This window comes from Nomascus leucogenys, chromosome 3 (genome assembly GCF_006542625.1).
Source record: "Nomascus leucogenys isolate Asia chromosome 3, Asia_NLE_v1, whole genome shotgun sequence".
NCBI classification, from domain to species: Eukaryota; Metazoa; Chordata; class Mammalia; order Primates; family Hylobatidae; genus Nomascus; species Nomascus leucogenys.
The window spans coordinates 20,664,147-20,687,766 of NC_044383.1; the positions used below are offsets into that span (position 1 = coordinate 20,664,147).

Below are 23,620 nucleotides of genomic sequence, written 5' to 3' on the forward strand. Positions count from 1 at the left end.
TTTACACCCAGTCACACTGGGCTTAAGGGCAAACCTACGAAGAGGACGGAAGTGGCCTTCGGAGCCTAAAGTCTTTCTACCATCATCTTGTCTGCCCTTACTAGAGAGCTGTTCATCTGAGACTCCAGCGCCTTCCAGGCGCTCTCTTCTAGACGCAGCAGCCCTTGGCAGTTCACACTCCCTGCAGAGATCTACCATCCAAGACCTTCCCAGCAGGTCCCAGGTGCCTGCAACAATGTGGGCAGGTTGTCTTAACCACTGACCGCCTCGGTTCTTCAATTGTTTAAGTTGGAATAACACCATAGTACTACTCACTCAGTAAACTCACAGCTTTTCCTCAGTGTTGCCTAATAACATAGATGTTAAGACCACGGGTTGGTTTGTTTTGAGACAGAGTCTCACTCTGTCACCCAGGCTGGAGTGCAGTGGCACGATCTTGGCTCATTACAACCTCCGCCTCCCGGGTTCAAGTGATTCTCCTGCCTCAGCCTCCCAAGTAGCTGGGACCACAAGCACGTGACACCACGCCCGGCTAATTTTTGTATTTTTGGTAGAGACGGGGTTTCACCATGTTGGTCAGGCTGGTCTCAAACTCCTGACCTTGTGATCCGCCCACCTTGGCCTCCCAATGTGCTGGGATTACAGGCAGGAGCCACTGCGCACGGGATTTTAAGATAGACCAAACGTTGCATTCCGGCTTTGCTGCTTACCTGCGCTTTGGAGCAAGTGTGCTGTCAACCTCTTTGTGCCTCAGTTTCCTTACCTGTAAAAAGGATCTGCTCACACCTCTGCTTCACTGGATTGTTGTAAGGAACCAGCTCACATATTCAGGTGTTGAGTTTCCTGGAGATGCCTCTGAGTTCCCTGGAGATGCGGTGCCCAACAGGCAAAGCGTGGTCTCATTCCTGGCCAGCACTCTGGCTCGTATGATGTACTGAGCACTTCCAGGGTACTAATAAGAAGCACAGGAGAAACAGATACAATTGACAATATTGTATGCCCTCCAGGGTTTTACAGTGTGGTTGGGAAGACAGACCATTAAATCATTAGAGAAAAAGATACAAATACTTTCCTACAATTATGCTACAGAGTGGGTGGCTCCAAGTATAAATGCCTTGGACTGTCATGGAGGGAGGAAGAATAACAGGGAGGGTACAGGAGGTGAGGCTGGGATGCTGGGAGAATGTGAGTGGGACAACTGGCTGACGAGGAGACCTTCAGGATGATGCTCCACCAGTGGCCCAAGGAGAAGCCCCCAGGCTACAAAGCGAGTCACCCTTACCTTGTTCTTTAGATTAACAATTTTTTATTTTTTCTTTTGAGACGGAGTCTCGCTGTGTCGCCAGGCTGGAGTGCAGTGGCGCGATCTCAGCTCACTGCAACCTCCGCCTCCTGGGTTCAAGTGATTCTCCTGTCTCAGCCTCCCAAGTAGCTGGGACTTCAGGTGCCCACCACCACGCCTAGCTAATTTTTGTATTTTTAGTAGAGACGGGGTTTCACCATGTTGGCCAGGATGGTCTCGATCTCCTGACCTCGTGATCTGCCCGCCTTGGCCTCCCAAAGTGCTGGGATTACAGGCGTGAGCCACCACACCCAGCCTAGATTAACATTTTTAAAAAAGATCCCAGTCCAAGTCATGTGCTTGCAGTAGTTATTGCTCCTTATCCATCGAGGACATTCCATTTCATCATTCAGATACCTGCACACAGCCCCAACAGCCTCTTTGCAGTGGATTGGAGAAGTCAGAACTATCTCTGCCTCCATTCATAGCACAGCCTTTGTGGGTGGACTCACCACAGGTGCCCCCAGGCCTCCTCCCTAAACCACCTGTTTATTCCTTAGGATCACAATCCTGTGTTACACTTGGTGAAGGGCACAAAGAAAAAGCAGACAGGGCCCGGCTGTCAAGCTGCTTCTAGTCTAACCAGGGGACATAAAACTCAATTGTTGCTTCTCTTGGCTTCTAATAGTTCATCAGGGTGGTCCTGTGTGTGGTTAAATCCCTTCTTGGGGGCACTCAGGTGAAGTCTTGTGCCTTCTGGATGTTTCTATGATTGGAACAGCCCAGTATAGATCCCAATGGGATTTCTTTCATATGTATCATTTTTGGTGAATTCCCTAAAAACCCAGTGAAAAAGGCAGGGAGATATTACCTAATTCCCATTTAACAGATAGAAATCCGAGTTCCAGAGAAAGAAAATGACCTGCCCTGGGTGACTCTGCTGAAACTTGAACTTTCATTTCTTGACTATAAATCAGCAACATTCTCAACATCATCATCTCACCTCCTATGTAGCTCCTTGAAGGCAGGGTGTGTTTCTACACATCTCTGTCTGTCTTGTATAACCTATATTTTATGAAGTGGTATGCTGGTAAATGTTTAACAACCAGCTCTCTGAGGAAATAAATTTCTGATTTGTAGCAGTTGCCAATTTCAGTAGTGTAAATAGTCCCATCATGGCTGACTTCAAGCTACCAATGTGACATCGGCCACTTCAGAAATTCCTGAAAACTTGCTGGCCATGATAGCTCATACCTATAATCTCAGCACTTTGGGAGGCTGAGGTGGGCAGATCACTTGAGGCCAGGAGTTTGAGACCAGCCTGGCCAACATGGTGAAACCCTGTCTCTACTAAAAAATACAAAAATTAGCCAGGCATGGTGGTGCATGACTGTAATCCCAGCTACTCGGGAGGCTGAGGCATGAGACTCGCTTGAGCCCAGGAGGCAAGGGTTGCAGTGGGCTGAGAGTGTACCATTGCTCTCCAGCCTGGATGACAGAGGAAAACTGTCTCAAAAAATAAAAAATAAATTAAAAGGCTGGGCACAGTGGCTCACACCTGTAATCTCACTACTTTGGGAAGCTGAGGCAGGCGGATCACCTGAGGTCAGGAGTTCGAGAGCAGCCTGGCCAACATGGTGAAACCCCGTTTCTACTAAAAATACAAAAAAATTAGCCGGGTGTGGTGGCGTGCACCTGTAACCCCAGCTACTTGGGAGTCTAAGGCAGGAGAATCCCTTGACCCCGGGAGGTGGAGGTTGCAGTGAGCTGAGATCCCGCCATTGTACTCCAGCCTGGTTAACAGAGCAAGACTCTGTCTCTAATAATAATAATAATAATAACGAATAAATTTAAGAAAAAAATCCTGAAAACTTAATAATTGTTTCCTAGAAGCTAGTATGAGCTGGTTCCAGCATACTGCTATTTGTAGAGAACCTTACCTATAATGGGGCTCAGAGATATTTGATGCATTCAGTGGTTATGATGCTCCTCCTTCCATTCAAATTCAAATACTCTGGGGGTGGAAGAAGATGCTCCCAGTTTACCCTGAAGGATGGATGGGATCTCCAGGGCTTGGGATCATCTGGACCTGCAGCTCCCCTGAGATCAAGTAATGTCGCTGGTTGGAGGTCTATGGTGCTGACAGAGAAGGAGGGAAAAACAAATTTAGAGAGGACAGAATGAAAGAATATGGGTGAAAAGAAGAGAAAAAGAGAGAGAAGACAGAAGTGAGGAAGGAAGGGAAGGAGGGAGACAGGGAGGAAGAGGAAAAGGAAGGAAAGGAGGGAGGGAGGGAAGAAGAAGGAAGGAAAGAAAGGAAGGAAGGAAGAAGGAAGGAAGGAAAGAAAAAAAAGAAAGAAAGAAAGAAAAAGAAAGAAAGGTGGCTTATAAGATGAATACTGGTAGAGGGAGAGTCTCCTGTGACCACCTCTAGCAAGCACCTGCATTTCATTGTCTAGTGCATAGCAGGTGCTCAGTAAATATTGCTGGCCAAGGATCCAGTCATGCTCTGCTTCTGCTATTCCTGTGTCTGATCTTATCTCCCAATGAGATTCTTTTTTTTTTTTAAATGGAGCCTTGCTATGTCGCCCAGGCTGGAGTGCAGTGGCATGATCTCAACCCACTGCAACCTCTGCCTCACGGGTTCAAGCAATTCTCCTGCCTCAGCCTCCCTAGTAGCTGGGATTACAGGTGCACACCACCATGCCTGGCTAATTTTTGTATTTTTAGTAGAGACAGGGGTTTCACTATGTTGCCCAGGCTGGTCTCGAACTCCTGACCTCAAGTGATCCACCTGCCTTGGCCTTCCAAAGTGCTGAGATTACAGGCGTGAGCCACCTGCCTGGCCCTATCTCCCAGTGAGATTCTAAGATCTTGGAAAGCAAAGACCATACCATTCATTTCTTACCCACAATGGAACTGCTTCTACTCGGAGGGGTTACTGATATTATTTAAATTATCATTACAATTTTGCAATGCAGAAAACAGGCTCAGCAAGATCAAGTAAATTGTTCACATTTACACAGCTTTTAGGTGATGGGGCCAAGATTCAAACTCTCTGCTCTTTCATGCTACTTCTGAAAGGACCTGAAATCTTTCTGACAAATGAATAGTGTATTTGTCTTCTCACCTAGATGGAGACTTCCATTTCCTTTCTTTTCTGTAGTAGCCATTTTTCATTTGTCACGGGAGCCCCAGTAAGAACCTAAGTACTGATGCAACCATGTAACGCATATTCTCCAAACCTTAGCCTTTGTGCACTGGCCACTAACCCATGGTGGTCATAAGATTATAAGACTTCATAAACACCCACCTCATTTTATACAGCACATAGTAGACATGGGCTCAGGGAGAGAACAGATGCACTTTTGGATTTTTCCACTGCAAGGATTATTACATATTCTCACTCATTAACAACCCTACGAGGCAGATGTTGCCAGCCCCCTTGTACCATTGGGAAAACTGAGGCTTATAGAGCTTAGCATTTGGGAGGATTTGGGAGCAGGTAGTTTATTCAGAAGGCGATCCCAGGAAGCACCAGTGAAGGAGTAGGGAAGGAAGAGACATTGCAGGTGCTGTTATGGACAACTGAGGCTTCATCCTGCTGGGGGCCTTCTGAGGAATCATTGCCTTGTGTCATCTCCTGTCCCCAAAGGGACGAGGAAGCTGAGATGCTTAGCCAAAAGCCTCTGGCCCTCTTTGGGGGATGCCTTCTCTGGAGGGGTTAAATCTAGGGCACTGTGCTTGCCCTGCTCAAGACTGAGCAAGATCTCTTTGGAACCAAGGGGAGACCCTGGGCACTTGAGGGTGGAGACTGTCAGCAGGCACAGGGAATGGCAGGTGACCTTGAAGGTGAGCCAGGGGAATATGGGGCGTGTTTGATCAAGGTCATACCTGCCCAGGGTCTTGCTGAGGGTAGAAGGAGCCAAATTGGGATTTGAATGTAGGTCTAGGCCTGGTGCGGTGGCTCACGCCTGTATTTCCAGCACTTTGGGAGGCCAAGGCAGGTGGATCGCTTGAGCCCAGCAGTTCGAGACCAGCCTGGGCAACATGGTAAAACACTGTCTCTACAAAAATACAAAAATTAGCCAAGCATGGTGGATCCTGCCTGTAGTCCCAGCTACTTGGGCGGCTGAGGTAGGAGGGTCACTGAAGCCTGGGAGGTTGAGGCTGCAGTAAGCTGTAATCACGCTGCTGCACTCCAGTCTGGGTGACAGAGGGAGACCCCATTTCAAATAAAGAAATAAAAGCAAAACCAAAAACAAATGCTGGTGTGTTTAATGCCAAAACTCATTTTTCTTCTGTGACACCAATCACTTAAGCCCAGTGAAGGAGTTAAAGTCCACACACCAGCCAGGCACAGTGGCTCATGCCTCTATTCCTAGCACTTTGGGAGGCTGAGGTGGGCGGATCACCTGAGGTCAGGAGTTCGAGACCAGCCTGCCCAACATGGTGAAACCCCGTCTCCACTAAAAATACAAAAAAAAAAAAAAATTAGCCAAGCAAGATGGTGGGTGTCTGTAATCCCACCTACTCGGGAGGCTGAGGCAAGAGAATTGCTTGAGCCCGGGAGGCAGAGGTTGCAGTGAGCCGAGATTGCACTATTGCACTCCAGCCTGGAAGACAAGACCAAGACTCTGTCTCAAAAAAAAAAAAATGTCCACAGACCTTGGAGGTGGACTGGGTGGGCTGGTGAGAAGAGTAGGGGTCAAAGATAGGTTGCCACCCAGGGTGGAGGCCTGTCTAGTCCTAACAAGGGCAAGAGGTGCTATCATTAGCATCTCCTGCACACTCAGGAGCATAGAAAAGCCCCTGTCCCAAATGTAATTACCAGTACTTAGAGTATGAGTGGAGGCAGGATCTATGAGCAGCAAAATACACAAGGGACGCAAGAGTCACACTTCCCAGATTAAAGAATGACCGACAAGATGTGGAATAGCCTGGGATTATATTAATGACACTAACCACCGCTTCCTCCACATTTTGAAATTTTCTGAAGCACCAAGCTGCATCTTCACATATCCCAGGGTCAGCCACATTTTCTGCAAAGGGCTAACAGGTAAATACCTTAGGCTTTGAGAGCCACAGGGGCTCTGCTACTCAGCTCCACTGTTGTAGCATGCAAACAGCCATGGACAATCAGTCATTCAAAGGGGGTGGCTGTTTTAAAAGCTTTATATAAAGAGACAAAAACAGGCACCTGCTAGATTTGGCCCACACGCCATAGTTTGCTGACCCCTGACATGTACTGTGTCTAACCCTGGCAACAACTTTCCCAAAGCAGTTTTGTTGACTCCATTTTATAGCTAAGTAAACTGGTTCAGAGAGGTTAAGTAACTTGTGTGAAGTCACACAGCAGGTAACTACCAAGCTGGAATGGAGACCCAGGTGTGATTCCCAAACTGATGCTACTTATGTCTTGACTTGGGATCAGCCTGATGACATACTTGTGCTTCTGTGAAGCCCTATGGGGGGATTCCAAACACCCAGGGTGACAGACCCCAGGCTTCTGCCTCCCTGCCTGGGGCTCCGGAAGAAAGCTAGAGGCCCTCTATTGCTGTCACCCAGATGCCACATCTCCTCAGGAAGGAGAGGTCCAGAGCCAAGCTCAGGCATGGCCAGCGTTACATGGCTGGAAGCCTGTCTTGGCATCAGCTGCCTGGCGCCCAGTTAAACTTTTGACTTCCCAAAATGGAGAAGTTGAAAGTTCTGCTGGGCACTTTTTTTTTAAGGAAACATTTTTTGTTGTTAATTATTTACCAGAAATGGGTCTGTTTCTCTTTCTCTCTTTCTCATTCTTCCCCGCTCCTAGAATTATCTTCCCTTCAGATTCCCCCCACACAAAGAGTTAACACTGGGGTAAGAGGCATTTAATGGCTTCTCTTTCCAGACAAAGGAAAGCTAAAGTGTGGTTAGGGAGAGAACTGGGGGCTCTGGACGCTTTTCCCTGGAGAAGTTGTTTCCTATTGGCCCGACCTAGCTACCTTGCATCTGATGTATAATTTAGCGATCCATTTCTTGCCACCCACCTAGCGTCGTCTGTTATCTGTGGGTATTTATCGACCCTTTCCCCAAGAAACTGCCTGGAATAGAGGTGGGGAAGCCTGACAATCCCATTGTCCGAGAGGTTAAACATTAAGCTGGGCTCAAAGTTTGCTCCCCACCCCCACCCCCTGCTGCCCTTAAATTCCCTTTGGCCACACCTCCTTGCCAGAGCGTGAGGTGCTAATGACCTGATTTACATCTGTGTAAATCCGAGCTACGGGCACTAATGAGGCCTGAAGTGGAGGTAGCGGACTGGGGTGGAAACACGGCTTACCCTACACAAGCCCTGTCAGAGACGCCCAAAACAGAACCCCAGGCCCAAACCTCACCTCCAGAGTCGAGGCAGCAGGGAAAGAGTTAAACAAGAGGCAAGTGACTCAACGCACTGCTGCCCTCCCCCTGGAAGCACCTTTCCCCAAGTCCCAGGGCGCAGGGGCTTAGCCCAGAACCATGCATAATTGATGACGTCAGCGAGGCCCGATTTCCCCAAGCTGGTCATGACAGTGAATATTCACCTCATCCTAGGCAAGGGCAGAGCACCCTAACCCGGGTCACCGAGCGTCCATCTCAGTCCAGCATTTTGGGGACAAAGGCTCCCACGGCAAGAGCTGGGTTGGAGGAGGGGCAGCCATGGGCAGCAGTACCCAAGTTGGTTTCAAGTCAAACTGATGGGGGGTCAGTTTCTTCTCCACAGCTTACTTACTTGCTCTGTGACCTTGAGAAAGTCACTGTCACTTCCTAAGCTGTTTATCTCTATCTGTAAGGTGAAGATGATAATAATTCTACCTCACTTGTAGAGTGTTGGGAAGATGACCTGAGCTAGCATATGTGAGTGCTTTGCATGGTACCTGGCACAGAGGTGCTCAGTGACTTTATCCATTGCTTTCTTTTTTTTTTTTTTTCTGAGATGGAGTTTCGCTCTTGACACCTAGGCTGAAGTGCAACCTCTGCCTCCCGGGTTCAAGCGATTCTCTTGCCTCAGCCTCCCAAGTAGCTGGGATCACAGGCATGCGCCACCATGCCTGGCTAATTTTTGTATTTTTAATAAAAAAGGGGTTTCTCCATGTTGGCTAGTCTGGTCTCGAACTCCTGACCTCAGGTGATCCACCTGCCTCAGCCTCCCAAATTGTTGGTATTACAGACACGAGCCACCGTGCCTGGCCTTATCCGTTTATTTCTAAATGGATGGCCCTAAAGGGAAATCAGGATTGACAGATGGCAGGAAGACACAGGAATTTGGTAGAAAAGGAGCTAAAGAAGTTTTTAATTAAAAAAATTATTTGTATATATTAATGGGGTACAAGTGCAGTTTTGCTACATTGACATATTGCATTGTGGTGAAGTGAGTGCCTTCAGTACCTCCATCATTGGAGCAATGCACATTGCACCCACCAAGCAACCTCCTATCATCCATCCACTCCCACCCCCTCCACCTCTCTGAGTCCCCATTGGCCATCATTCCACACTCTTATTCCATGGGTACACATTGTTTAGCTCCCATTTATGAGTGATAGCATGTGGTATTTGTCTGTGCCTGGCTTATTTCACTTAATGGGCCTCCAGTTCCATCCATTTTGCTGCAAAAGACAGGATTTCATTCCTTCTTTATGGCTGAGTAGTATTCCACTATATATATATATATATATATATATACGTATGTGTATATATATATGTGTATATATATACGTATGTGTATATATATATATGTGTATATATATACGTATGTGTATATATATACATACGTGTATATATACATACGTGTATATATATACATACGTATGTGTATATATATGTATATATATATACACGTATGTACATATATATACGTATATATGTACATGTATATATATATACGTATATAGATACATGTATATATATACATACATATATATATACACACATACGTATATATATATATATATATATAACGTTAAAAAAAATCTAGTCCTCTGTTGATGGACACTTACGTTGATTTTGTATCTTTCTTATTGTGAATAGTGCTGTGATAAACAGAAAAGTGCAGGTATCATTTTGATATGATTTCTTTTCCTTCAAGGAGATACCCAGTAGTGGGATTGCTGGATGGAATGGTTGTTCTTTTTTTAGTTCTTTGAGAAATCTCCATATTATTTTTCATAGAGGTTGTATTAATTTACATTCCCACTGTCAAGGTATAAATGTTCTCTTTTCTCTGCATCTTTGCCAACATCTGTTATTTTTTGTCTTCTTAATCATAGCCATTCTGATTGGTGTAAGATGATATCTCATTTTGGTTTTAATTTGCATTTTTCTGATGACTGGTGATGTTAAAATTGGAGAATTAAAAAAAGACCCTCCAGGCACAGGCCAGTGCAGAGTCTGGGGGCCATGCTTAGCTCTCCCATCTGGGGGATGCCCTTGGTTTAAACTCTCTGAGCTCAGTTTCTGCATCTGTAAAATGGGAGTGTGGGGGATGCTTACCCTCCTGCCCTGGAGGTTGGAGATGAGCTTCATGTGAGCTAAGGAGTGTGAATGAGCTTTGGAACCCACGATCCCTTCACGAGATGGTTAATTTTATGTGTCAACGTGACTGGGCTAAGGGATGCCCAGATAGCTTGTAAAACATTATTTGCAGGAGTGTCTGTGAAAGTGTTTCCAAAAAGCTTAGCTATTTGAATCAGTAGACTGAGTAAAGAAGATGGCATCATGTAATACATGGCCTGAATAGAACAAAAAGGCAGAGGAAGGGATTTCACTCTCTTCTTGAGCTGGGCCATCAATGCTTCTCCTGCCCTTGGACATTGGAACTCTTTGTTTTCGGACTTTCAGACTCAGACCAGGACTTACACATTAGCTGTCTGACTCTCAGACCTTTGGACTCAGACCAAATGACATCACCAGCTTTCCTGATTCTCTAGCTTGCAGACAGCAGATTGTGGGACTTCTCGACTTCCAAAATTGCATGCACCAAGTCCCACAATAAATCACTTCCTCTATCTATCTATCTATCAATCAAGAAATCAATCAATCATCTCGCTAGCCATCCATTCATGTCTGTATCTCCTACTGGTTCTATTTCTCTGGAGAACCCTGACCAATAACACTTCAGAAATGCAAGGGATTGTTAAGGATGTCAAGGTATCATCCATTGCAGTGCGTTCCTGATAATAATGACGGTGGTGATGATACTAACAGCACAAACTCCAAGTTCTCAGGGTCAAGAACTGCTCCTTCTTTGTCACCCTCAACTCCTCCCCAAGACAAGCACAGGGAGGAGCTCAGGACATGATTCACACACACATTTGAACTAGTTTCGTGTAATGGATCAGCACCACCTGTATGGCTGCATACAAAGACAGACCAAAGCAAGGCAGATCTGCGCTGCCTTCCCAGGCAGAACTGTTCCTCCCCTGTGCGCATCTATTATTCCAGTCCCTCTGCTGATGGCCCGATTCCTTGTATGTGCTCAATAAATGTGGTTGGATGAATGAAGCATATTACTATTACCAGTTCAGTTCTCTGCTACACACTTTCATAGAACAATGTTCCTTTCCTCTGTAGAAGAATTATTATTTTTTTGGTCATTGTGATGATTTTTAAAATGGTCACCAATACTTTGATATTCCTTCCACGGAAAGGTGGGGTTTTGTCCCCTCCTCTTGGACCTGGGCAGACTAGTGACTGCTTTGACCAATTGGGTACGAGATATAAATGAAACCTTGTGACTCTGCCCCTCATTCTCTCGGTGCTCCCTTTCGAAATGTGTCCCCTGGGGACACAGCCACCAGGCTGTGAGAAGCTGGGGCCACCTGGGGAGGCCACATGCAGTGCTCCACTGTACAGTCCCAGCTTAGCCTGACCCTCCACTCATCGCAGCCCAGATGCCACATGCATGAGTGACAAAGCTCCAGGTGACTCCAGTTGATCCCACTTGTCCTTATCACCCCTAAGTTGCACATCTTCCAGCCGATTCCCGAAACATGTGGAACAGAGACAAGCCATGCCCTCTGGGCCTGTCTGAGCTCTTGACCATAGACTCTGTGAGCATAATAAGGTGATGGTGCTTTTCCAGGAGGAAGCTGGGGGTGATCTGCTGTGGTAATTGGAATCTCCTTAGCTTGCATGTCTGCTACTGAAGTGTCAGCTCTCTGAGGGCAGAGTGCAGGTCTGGTTTGCTCACTACTCCTTCAGGGATGGGACTAGGGTGGGGTCAACCAAGTGCCTATGGCACAAAAGTTAAAAAGGTACTCACCTTCAGGGCTGTGGGAGTTCAGGGTGAGTGCCTCAGAGCCAGTGCCTCCTTAGATGCAGTGCCTTAGGTGCCCTTCCTGCCTCACCCTCATTCTGGCCCTGATCCCTGGAGACCAGCAGAGTGCCTGGCCCATAGCAGGCACTCAATAAAGATTAAATGAATCAATTAGTGAAGGAATAAAAGAAATGGACCCTGAAATGATATCTTCCTTGAGGTGGTAACGAAAAGCAGCAGCACTAGACTTGGAATCAGAGGGAGATAAATTCAAATCTCAGTGTTGTGACTTCCTCACCGTGGAAATACCAGCAAGTTACTTAGCTTCTCAGAGCCTGTGGCATTAATACTGTCCCAGAGGGTTACTGTGAAGAGTAAGGGAAATAACATGTATGTAAAGTGCCTGGCATGTGTGGGGAATCAACACACGTCATTCCCCTTTGCCTCCCCACTCCCTTAAAGTAGGCAACCATTCAGCAATCTCACAAAACTCTGCTGGGTGCAACATTCCAGAGCCAGGGAGAGTCACAGTTTGGAAAATCCTGAGTTTGCCCCCATAGGGAGTTTGTTTTCATTTGCTTGCTTTTTTTTTTCCTTAGCAAAGAGGCAGTATATTGTAGTAATTAGAATCACAGGAATTAGAGACAGCTAGGTTTGGGTTAAATCATAGCCCTCTGCCACTAACTTATTATATAATCAGCCTAAAGTCATTTAAACTGAACCTCAGTTTCCTCATGTAACAGCTGCAATTAAAAACACTAAAATCTCTGTGGCTAAATGCAATAGAAATTGAGTTCCTGATCATATTACAGCTCAACACAGGAGTATTCAGCAGGTGACCTCCTCTGGAAGGTGAGTCATGAACCCAAGCTCTTTGCGTTTGGTGGCTGCCCCATCCTCTAGACCTCAAGGTCATTGGCTGGATCCTCTACATCTACTGGCAAAACAAGAGTGAGGAGCTTTGCAGGGGAGGTTTTTATGGGCCCGGGTTGGAAGTGGCACATGCTACTTCCCCTCAGATTCTACTGGGCAGAACCAGTCACATGGTTTCACCTAACCGCAAGGGAATCTGGGAAGTGTGCTCTAGCTGGCTGCTCAGGAAGAAAGGGACGATGCATAACAGTCCTTGCCGTATCTCATCTGTTAAATGAAGCAAATCCTGGAGATAACCAAGAGGGCTGTGGAGAGATATAAATTAGACAAAATGTGCAGTATGCTAATGCAGATCCTGTCCCAGAATAAGTGCTCAATAATGGCAGCTATTCAGTTCATCATCCACGTGTGGGTCAGTACCATTGCTTATCTACTGTGGAGGACACTAGAACATGGAAGAAATACACCACCACAGTGTGCTACGGGGACTGTGCTTCTTGAAGCTAAGATATCTGATTATCAACACACATTGAGCAGACACAGTGCTTCATAGGTTAGGGTCCACGGGAGATGCAAATGAACAAAAACTGATCCTTGGTCTCATAAAGCTTGTTCTTACTCAGTGAGGCTGATGGACTTGGCCCCAATGCCTATAATGCGAGTAAAATGTATTAAGCATCCAGAAGGAAATATGTCTAAATTTCAGCTAAAGGGATTAGGGAAGCCATTTGGAGAATGTGATATCTAAGTTACACCACGAAGGTTTCCAAAAGGTGAGTTGGCAGGAAAAGGCTTTGTTAGGGAAGAGACCAATGAGAGAAAAACCATGGAGAGAAGATCCGAGACAGTTTGGGAAACGGCAAATAATTCAAATGGCAGCAACAGAGTGTGTGAGTATGGGGAGAAACAAAGTGGTTACAGGCCAGCAGGAACAGACATAGGCATGGAGATTTGCATGCTGTGATGAATGACACTGGCTTTATTCTGTGGGCAGTGGTGAGCCATGAAGAGTTTAGGGTTTCCAGCAGCATTATTTTGATCATGACACTGAGCAAACTTTCGCACAGCTATCAGAGTTGGGTAAGACAGGTACTGTATTTTTTGTTTTTTGTTTTTGAGATGGAGTCTCATTCTGTCGCCCAGGCTGGAGTGCAGTGGCATGATCTTGGTTCATGCAACCTCCACCTCCTGGATTCAAGCAATTCTCCTGCCTCAGCCTCTCGAGTAGCTGGGATTACAGGCGTGTACCACCTCACCCGGCTAATTTTTGTATTTTTAGTACAGACAGGGTTTCCCCACGTTGGCCAGGCTGGTCTCAAACTCCCAACCTCAGGTGATCCACCTACCTCAGCCTCCCAAAGTGCTGGGATTACAGGCGTGAGCCACTGCGCCTGGCCAGGTATGGTATTTTCATTTCACAGATGATGGAACTGAGACCAGAAACTGTCTAAGCAATATATATATTACAGAGTAAGTAATTTTAGCGACAAAATCAGTGGGTTGGACTAGAAACTTTAATTTCCCCTTTGTATCAGTTAGGTTTTTATTCCACAATGCTGCATAACAAAAGGCTCCTAAGTCTCAGTGGCATACAACACAAATGCATACATTTCCAGCTCGTGGTTCTATGAGCTGGCCGAGGCAGCACTGTCTTAGGGTATGGATTGACTGGGCTTCATTTCAGACAGTAGGGCAGGTCGAGGTTTTCTCCCTGTGTCTCTTATCTTCCTTTAGTGGTTTCTTAGGGCATGCTTTTTTCATGGCATATGGCAGAAAGAAAAGACAGCAAGCCAAATGCGCAAACCCATTTCTGTCCTAAAAAAAAAAAAATTACAGTACCTGTCTTACCCAATTCTCTGATAGCTGTGCAAAAGTTTGTTCAATGTCATAATCACAATAATGCTGGATTATTGTGGAATATACTGGAAACCCTAAACTGTTCACGGCTCACCATTGCCCACAGAATAAAGCCAGCGTCGCTCATCACAGCATGCATATTTCCATGTCTATGTCTGTTCCTGCTGGCCCACAACTCCTGTCATGTCTGCATGGCCACGTCAGCGGCCAAGCCCAATGTTTAGGGACAGAGAAGTGCTGTGCCCTAGTGAAGCCATGAGAGGGGGATTATAATGCTATAGAAGGAAGGATTGGGATGATAATCTCATTGACCACACTCCTATTCTTAATGCCCAATGATTCTAAGTGGGAGAGCCCGTTACTCCAGCATGTTACTCTGGAGTTGGCAGAAGTAATAGAAGTGATACAGAATGAATTGCTGTATATAAGCAGATATATGGCAGAATCCCAGCATATAAAAATTTAAGTTATAAGAAACTCAGCTACATGGCCACACACACACAGAGAACAATTGAAATGGTGTAGCACCTGGCATTTCCCTGGGAAAGCCTGTGTTCTGGAAGGGCCTCCCATAGGATGCACATCTTACCTATGGCTCCTACACTGAGGGTGGGAGCCAGCATTTTGTGGCCTTCACACACACAGGCTTAACTGAAGAAATAGCAACCGTTTCCCTTGAGAAAAAAAGAAAAAATAGGTTGTGCTGGATTTGTTGCAATATGGCAGTACCACACACTTTAAGGATGATTTCCGGGATTTTCAGGATGACTAGACCACTGTGGAAGGCTTGTCGTGTGATGGGGTCGGGGTACAAGTTGGCAGCTAATCGCAAAAAAAATCAGTTAAAATGGAGAAACTTTATAAAACAATTCATATGCATATACTCTAAATGCTTTTAAAAATTTAAACGTGGTGGCTGGGCATGGTGGTTTATGCCTGTAATCCTAGCACTTTGGGAGGCTGAGGCAAGCAGATCACTTGAAGCCGGGCATTCAAGACCAGCCTGGCCAACATGGTGAAACCCTGTCTCTACTAAAAATACAAAAATTAGCCGGGCATGGTGACATGCCTGTAATCCCAACTACCTGGGGAGGCTGAGGCACAAGAATCACTTGAACCCATGAGGCAGAGGTTGCAGTGAGCTGAGATCACGCCACTGCACTCCAGTCCGGGTGACAGAGCGAGACTCCATCTACAAAAACAAAATGAAACAAACAAAATTTAAACATAGTAAGTATACATTTTCTTTACCAATCTTTTGATGTGGAACCAAGGCTTTTCTTTGTTTCTTTTTTTTTTTTTTTTTTTTTTTTTTTTTGAGACAGAGTCTTGCTCTTTCACCCAGGCTGGAGTGCAGTGGCGCGATCTCGGCTCACTGCAGGCTCCGCCCCCCGGGGTTCACGCCATTCTCCTGCCTCAGCCTCCCGCGTAGCTTGGACTACAGGCGCCCGCCACCTCGCCAGCTAATTTTTTGTATTTTTAGTAGAGATGGGTTTCACCGTGTTAGCCAGGATGGTCTCGATCTCCTGACCTCGTGATCCGCCCGCCTCGGCTCCAAAGAGCAAACCCATTCTTAAAGGAATGGGTTTGCTCTTTGGAGTTCCGGCTTCTCTTTCTTGCCTAAGCCAAATGCACATCATTTACAATTTCCAGTTGTGGTTTTCTTAAGGTGAAGCCAGATCTTAAAGACACCTGGAGAACAATCAGATTGCAAGCCTCTTTGAGGAGTTTTATGTTTCTTCTCCAATCTTTTATTCTGTCTCACGTGCACTTAATATTTTTCCTATCAACTTTATGGAGGAATAATTTACATATAATAAACTGCATCTAGTTACAACACATAATTCAATGTCTTTTAACAGTTGGATACAGTCTTATACAGCTGTGAAACACAATCAAGCTACAATGCATTTCTATTACCCCCAAACAATTCCTTAATTTTAAGGATTTTTTTTTTTAGCAACTTGCCTTTATAATTCCAAAGTATGCCTTTAGTTTTCATAGATATCACTATGCTCTCTTTGCTTCTTCCTATTTCATTGGCTGCCATACTTTTCTGTTAAATTAGTTCATTGCAATGTTGTGGTGTAAGCAGGTTTGGGCACAAATCTGGTGGGCTCATGGTAAGCATTAAACTCAGCTGGGGAAGCAGAGGTGCACGGAAATACTAGAGAGTATGAAATGCACCAATCCTGAGCATTCAGATGACTATGGACACGCATCCCCTAGGATGTTTTACAGAGGCCCGGAAGAGCAGCCAATGGATCAGAGTTAGTTAGTAGGGGCTGATTAGGGAGTCTGTACTCAGGGCTGCCACATACCATTGTCCAGTCTGTGCACTGCACAAAGTGCTGCCTAAGGGGACAAATGGCAATTAAATTCCTGCTAGAACTACTCTTTCCAAGCCCTGTGCTCTGCTGCAGTCTTCTGTCTAGAAGAGATACCTTTTTCTAATTTGTCTATCCAAAGGCGGTACCTTTTTCCAATTTGTGCCAAAGCCCTGTAGAGACTAGTGGCAGTTCCACGTTACTCCATCTGTGATGTTGACCTTAACACTGGTTTTAATACCCAGCCAGCAAATAAGACGAGGCTACACTGAATCATCATGGTGAGCCTCCATGAACTCAACGCCCATGTATTGACACGGGGCACCTCGACATCACTCAACATCCTCACAGTGACCCATTGAAAATCCCAAGGATTGTTTAGGCTCAGGGAGCTATTCCTTTTGAGTAGGTTGTCACTTTCCCCAGTCCAGGCCAGTACACTGCTTGATTTGGAGGACTCTCTGAAACCCTGACTTCATTTTGATGGATGCTGCAAGCTCTGCAGTAAAGCCCTGCAGTCTCCCCATTTAAATGTGATGGATGCTAGAGACCTGCAGGGCTCAGCACCAGGTCACATCTCCTCATCACAGCCCCACTGTCTTTTTTAGAGACAGGGTCTCACTCTGTTGCCCAGGCTGGAGTGCAGTGGTAAAATCACAGCTCATTGTAACCTCAAACTCCTGGGCTCAAGCGATCTTCTCATCTCAGCTTCCAGAATAGCTAGGACTACAGGCAGCTGCACACCACCCCTCCTCGTTCAATTTTTTTTGGAGACAGTCTTGCTATGTTGCCTGTGGTGGTCTCAAGCTCTTGGCCTCAGGCGATCCTCCCACCAGAGCCTCCCAAGGTGCTGGAATTACAGGTGTGAGCCACTACATCAGGCCCCCCCCATCATCTTGATAGAAGGGCTGCACTCTCTTTTATGGGGGCTCGTCCTTTTCCTGCTCCTGAACCTCATCGTGTTGCCTACCTTTCTCATTGGTATTGTGGAGAAGAGCAGAAGAAGGGCCAAAAATGTTGCCTCAATTGCCTGCATTAGCTAGAATTTTTTCAGTTAAGTGATACAAACCCAATTCTTATTGCCTTATGCAGAAAAGGGGACATAATGATTGGCTCAGGTAATTGAGAGTCCCATTGTATACTTCAGGCACAGCTGTATCCAGGAGTTCAAGTGATGCTAGCAGGACTAGCATCCTAGTACTGCTTTTTTTTTGGGATTGGACTGAAACTTTAAACTTTTTTGTAAAGTGCAGAAAAACAAAAGGTGAAATCTTGTAAGAAAAGAGATGATTAACAAAAGAAAGGTAATTTGCCTTTCGATTTCTCAGAGAAGGTAGCAGTTGCGTGTTTCAAATGGCAGAGCTGATCTTTCCTGCTGATGCCAGTCTGTAACAGAGTAAGATATTTGGTTGCCATAAATGCAATTAACAATCCCAATTAATGTATATGTTTGGGTGGATTGAAGAGCTTAAACTGGGCCAGGTGCAGTGGCCCAGTGGCCCGTGAAGAGAACCCACTTCTCTTCATGCCTCGGTTGTACTTTCCTCTGAATTGCTTCTTCTCAGGCAGGCTCTCTCTGCCTGGTGGCAAAGAGACCACCAGCAGTAGAAGGCTTGTACCCTTCTTGCTTAAAAACCCAGTGGGAAATCATACCATCTTTTCTGGTGACTGAAAAATAAATGGTGAGAGGAATCTGATTGGCCAAATTGGGTATTGTGCCTGCTGCGGTAGGGTCAGACCCATCCGAACGGCATGGACCCAGTGGGATTATTATAGAATGGGGGACAGATTGTCCCTAAAGGAATGCCGTCAGAGAAGAAATAATTTTCAGTGACTTCACAGCACTTGTCCACAGCACATGGACACACACACACACACATACACACACACACACACACTATTTGACCAAGAGCAAGAGAGCACAGTTTAAACTCTTTTTTTTTTTTTTCGAGACAGGATCTTGCTGTCACCCAGGCTGGAGGGCAGTGGCTCAACCTTGACTCACTGCAGGCTTGACCTCCTGGGCTAAAGTCATCCTGCCACCTCAGCCTCTGGAGTAGCTGGGACTAGAGACGTGCCATTGCACCCAGCAAATTTTTGTATTTTTTTTTTTGTAGAGACGAGTTCTGTGTTTCCCAGGCTGGCCCCAAGCTCCTAGGCTCAAGCAATCCGCCCATCTCGGCCTCCCAAAGTGCTGGGATTACAGATGTGAACCGTTGCACCTGGCCCAGTTTAAGCTCTTCAGTCCACCCAAACACACACATTAATTGGGATTGTTAATTGCATTTACTGCAACCAAATATCTTACTCTGTTACAGACTGGCATCAGCAGGCAAGATCAGCTCTGCCATTTGAAACACCCAACTGCTACCTTCTCTGAGAAATCAAAAGGCAAATTACCTTGCTTTTGTTAATCATCTCTTTTCTTACAAGATTTCACCTTTTGTTTTTCTGCACTTTACAAGGAGAAGGTGTGTTTTTATGCTCTGTGTAGATCTTGGCAGTTAACAGGACCCTTTGATTTTTAAGTAAGAGTGAGTCCTGCGTGTGCAGTGAAGGCTCCAATAGGCTGGGGACGGTACCTTTAGGTTCATGCCTTCCCCCAGCGCTGGATCGGAAGGATTGGACTGAAACTTTAAACATTTTGAGCAATACCTAGAATATGTATAATTTATAAGCCACACACCGTTGGCTGTCAAATAGGCGATTGATCTGACTCGGATCTTGTTAATTATCTTCCACATACATTACGCCTTAACAGATCTTCAGTATACTGTGTATCAATATTAATAAGATTATAAAACACTATTGATAATTAGGAACAGAAAGAGACCAGGCCTTTGATTCTAGCTGTTACAAATGCCCCTGCCTCTCTCCAGATTAGAAAGCGGCCCCTTTACATTTAATAATATCAGATCAGAACATCCATGTCCTAAAGTGGGTTATTAGGAGACAGCTAAGATTTGCACTAGGATGCATGGGGCTATTTGAAAATGAATATGAGAGCGGCGCTGATGTGCGAGAGATTTGTGTTTCTTGTCCACAGGAGGCCTGATGGGGTGGGTGGGGCTTAAGAGGGAGCTGTGCCCACTTTGATCAGCCAAATTCCTCATTTTCTTTGTCCAGGCAAATCAGATCAATTTGGTTTTGCAGGATATTCACCAGGCTGGCATTTTATCTTGATTTCCTCAATTGGATGAAAGGTGCCCCTTTGGGAAGACAGAGGACGGGGCTGGTGAGATGCAAGGCGGATTTCAAGCCCGTCTCATTTTGGATGGCACTTTATTTTCTATTTTTCCTCTTTGGAAGAGCCTCGTCTTTCATGTTTTTGTTGGGTTCACAAACTCATTAACATCAAACAGGCAGATCTGCCACTAACTAGGAAAACGCAAGCAATTTCGCATATAAATAGAAAGCCTTGAAGCTTGGGGCTGGGGCCAGGCCTCCTCACCTGGCTGAGGAGGGGACAGAGGAGGAGGAGGAGGAGGGGAGGGAGCAAAAGGACACACTAAGGACCTTTCAAAGGCCAGTCAATGTGTTTGAGCAGAGATCAGTGGCTTCCAGGTCTGGGTGTGCACAAGAATTACTAGGGGATGTTTATCAATCATATTTGTATTTGATACAAATTCAAAGGCATTCTGTGTGTTTAGTAAACTTCCTTCAGTGGTTCTAAAACTAAATCTGACTTTTAGTCCATCTAGTTTTAACGTTTATGATTCTTTCAGTTGCAAATGATCAGAACCTCTAACCAAATTGTTTTAATAAAGAATGGCAAACTGCTGGGTCTTGTCACTGTCCAGGAGATCCAGGAGATATCTGGCTTCTGATGGAGTGAGAGCCGCAGCTGAGACCATAGTTCCATTTCTTAGCTCCTGTTGTCTGGCTTAGCCTCAGGCTGACTCTATCAACAGGCTGCCATAGCTCTCTACTTCATTCCCTCCATCACTGGGGAAGATAGCATACCTCTTCCATAAACTTTCATGGAGGAGATGAGCTTCTCTTTCTTAGAAGGTGCTAGAAGCTGGCTGTCACGTCTCTGACTCTGGGTTGTTACCTGCAGATACCTGAACCAGACATTATAGTTGGGGACAGGTGAAACGTATTGGCTTAAAGACCTGGAGCTGTGGGTGAATTCAACTTACCCTAACTATACAGTCACAGTGGAGGAGAGAAGCATTCCAAACTTTAGACCTGCTTCCCAGAAGGAGGGAAAATGGAGCATGGAAAGCAAAGCACAGAGTTCTACCATCCACATCTTCCAAGTGATATTGGCATGCCCTGCAAAAGCCCTTGTATCTGGTCTGCTTGAATACTTACAGTCTCAGAGAGCTCACTGCTTGCCCCCTCAGTCTCTTTAATCTCCAAACAATGTCCCAGAATAAGCCATTTGGGGTTCCATCTTAAAGATGGTTGAGACATCATTAAAAATGTTCCTTCCTCCACATATCAACTTTAGGCATTCAGCACTTGGTACCTGGCTGTCATCAGTACATCCTCTGATAACCCCATCTGGGCACACTCATTTATTAGGAGCCACAGAAAGAAGGTATGTGTCTCTACATGTTCTGTGAATTTGTCCTTGTGGACAAGTCTTAGGACCACTTGTGGCCACCATAGTCAAGCAACAATCTTTCAGCAATCAAAGTGATTCACATCAAGTAATAATAAGCAACCTGTCGTGTCCTAGCCTCAGAGATATGTTTATTTATTATTTGTTTTCTCCCCTAAAAAGATTTAAGGTGATTTAAAAAAATACAAATATGATTGAGAAAATAAAACACAGATAATGACATGGGCACAAGAGAGAAATAGGATACAAAAATAAGAGAATGTAGTAGCAACATTTGCATGTTGTACGAACTGGCAGTATTACTGAAGGTAGTCTTAAATTTGAATTTCCTGGTGTATTAGTCTGTTCTTACATTGCTAATAAAGACATACCCAAGACTCGGTAATTTATAAAAGAAAGAGGCTTAATTGACTCACAGTTCCACATGGCTGGGGAGGCCTCACAATTACGGTGGAAGGTGAATGCGGAGCAAAGTCGCATCTCACATGGTGGCAGGCAAGAGAGCTTATTTAGGGGGAACTCCCACTTATAAAACCATCAGATCTCGTGAGACTTATTCACTATCCCAAGAACAGTATGAGAGAAACCGCCCCCAAGAGTCAATGATCTCCACCTGGCCCCACCCTTGACACGTGGGGATTATTACAATTCAAGGTAAGATTTGGATGGGGACACAGCCAAACTATATCACCTGGTAATCAAAGCAAAGAGGTAACCATGCTAAGTTACAAAATTTGCATTGTCATGAAGAAGTATCAGTTAAGCACTTAGGTGGCACAAGACTAAATCCTGGCTCTCCTTCATCCTAGCTTTGTGGCTGTGGGTACCATATTATCTAACAGCTTTCAGCCTCAGTTTTCTCAATGAAAAAATGGGGTTAATATTCTATGAGTGTATACTGATGTCAATAAATAATTAAGCAAGCAAAAAGGAGAGGAGAAAAGCTCTTCCTTACAGAATTCCAGTTTTCAATGGAGAAAGAAATATGGAAATAGAGAATCAGCATTTGGCAAACACCCCAATCATGATTGTTTTCAAGAAAGGATCATTGATAGATATTAAAATTAGTGGGAAAAGTATGATGAGGAACAGGATATTTACATAGTCTCAAAGAATTTCCCCACAAGATACTTATCAGTTACAAAGGGGAAAAGAGTAACTTTACAGTAAAGAAAGCTGGTATATACCACCTTCATCAAGTGATCAAAGTTGACATTCCCGGTAACGAGATACAGTATATTGACATCATGTACCTCCTGATATGGTGCACTGAAAAAGGCACAGCATCTCTTTCACGGTAGTCTTGCCAAAAATACATAAGCTGATTCTAATCCCGAAGAAACATCAGACAAATCCAAATGAAGGGACATTCTACAAATCACTAACTGGCCAATACTCTTCAAAAGTGTTAAGGACAAACTGCCTCAGATGAAAGGAAACTGGAGACATGTCAGCTGAATGCAACATGAAACCCTGGATTCTGGACCAGAAAAAGTCCGGTAGTGGTATAATTGGTGAAATTTGAATGAGATTAGCTATTATTAGATATAGTTAGTTATTAGTTCCATAGACTAGTTAAGTATTCCCTCAGTGTTAGTTTTCTGATTTTGACTATTTCATTGTGGTTGTGCAAGATGTTAACATTTGGGCAAGGGCTGGGTAAAGGATATATGGGGGCCGGGCACGGTGGCTCACGCTTGTAATCCCAGCACTTTGGGAGGCCGAGGCGGGCGGATCACGAGGTCAGGAGATCGAGACCATGGTGAAACCGCGTCTCTACTAAAAAATACAAAAAAAAATTAGCCGGGCGTGGTGGCGGGTGCCTGTAGTCCCAGCTACTCAGAGAGGCTGAGGCAGGAGAATGGCGTGAACCCGGGAGGCGGAGCTTGCAGTGAGCCGCGATTGTGCCACTGCACTACAGCCGGGACGACAGAGCGAGACTCTGTCTCAAAAAAAAAAAAAAAGGATATATGGGAATTTTTGTACTAATTTTGCAATATTAGTATTGCAGAAGAATTGCAAAATTAGTACAGAATGAAAAGTTTAAGGCCGGCTGCGGTGGCTCACAGCAGCACTTTGGGAGGCAGAGGTGGGCAAATCACTTGAGGTCAGGAGTTCGAGACCAGCCTGGCCAACATAGTGAATGAAACCCCATCTCTACTAAAAATACAGAAATTACCCAGGCATGGTGGTGTGCACCTGTAACCCCAGCTACTTGGGAGGCTGAGGGAGGACAATCACTTGAACCTGGAAGACAGAGGTTTCAGTGAGCTGAGATTGCATCACTGCACTCTAGCCTGGGCAACAGAGCGAGACTTTGATTAAAAAAGAAAAAAAGTTTAAAAAAACTTAAGAGAGGTTAGTAATAGATAGTGTCGCATAGTGTTGGGAGAGAGAGGCATAGACAACGCCTAATTCCATTCTCAGAGCAGAGATCTCAG

The 23,620-nt window shown here is 45.3% G+C and overlaps 1 protein-coding gene across 3 annotated transcripts in view; it reads right to left on the minus strand.

Moving 5' to 3' along the window:
- Nucleotides 1-685: 685 nt before the first annotated feature.
- Nucleotides 686-23,620, minus strand: part of VTI1A (vesicle transport through interaction with t-SNAREs 1A) — a 463,936-nt gene continuing 441,001 nt past the window's right edge. For 2 of the 3 annotated variants that reach the window (XM_030807079.1, XM_030807075.1), the window contains one exon: nt 686-952. In XM_030807079.1, coding sequence (XP_030662939.1) covers nt 820-952 — 133 coding nt within the window. In that variant the 3' untranslated portion in view covers nt 686-819. The remainder of the gene's footprint in view (nt 953-23,620) is intronic. The other variant, XM_030807088.1, reaches the window with a different exon arrangement.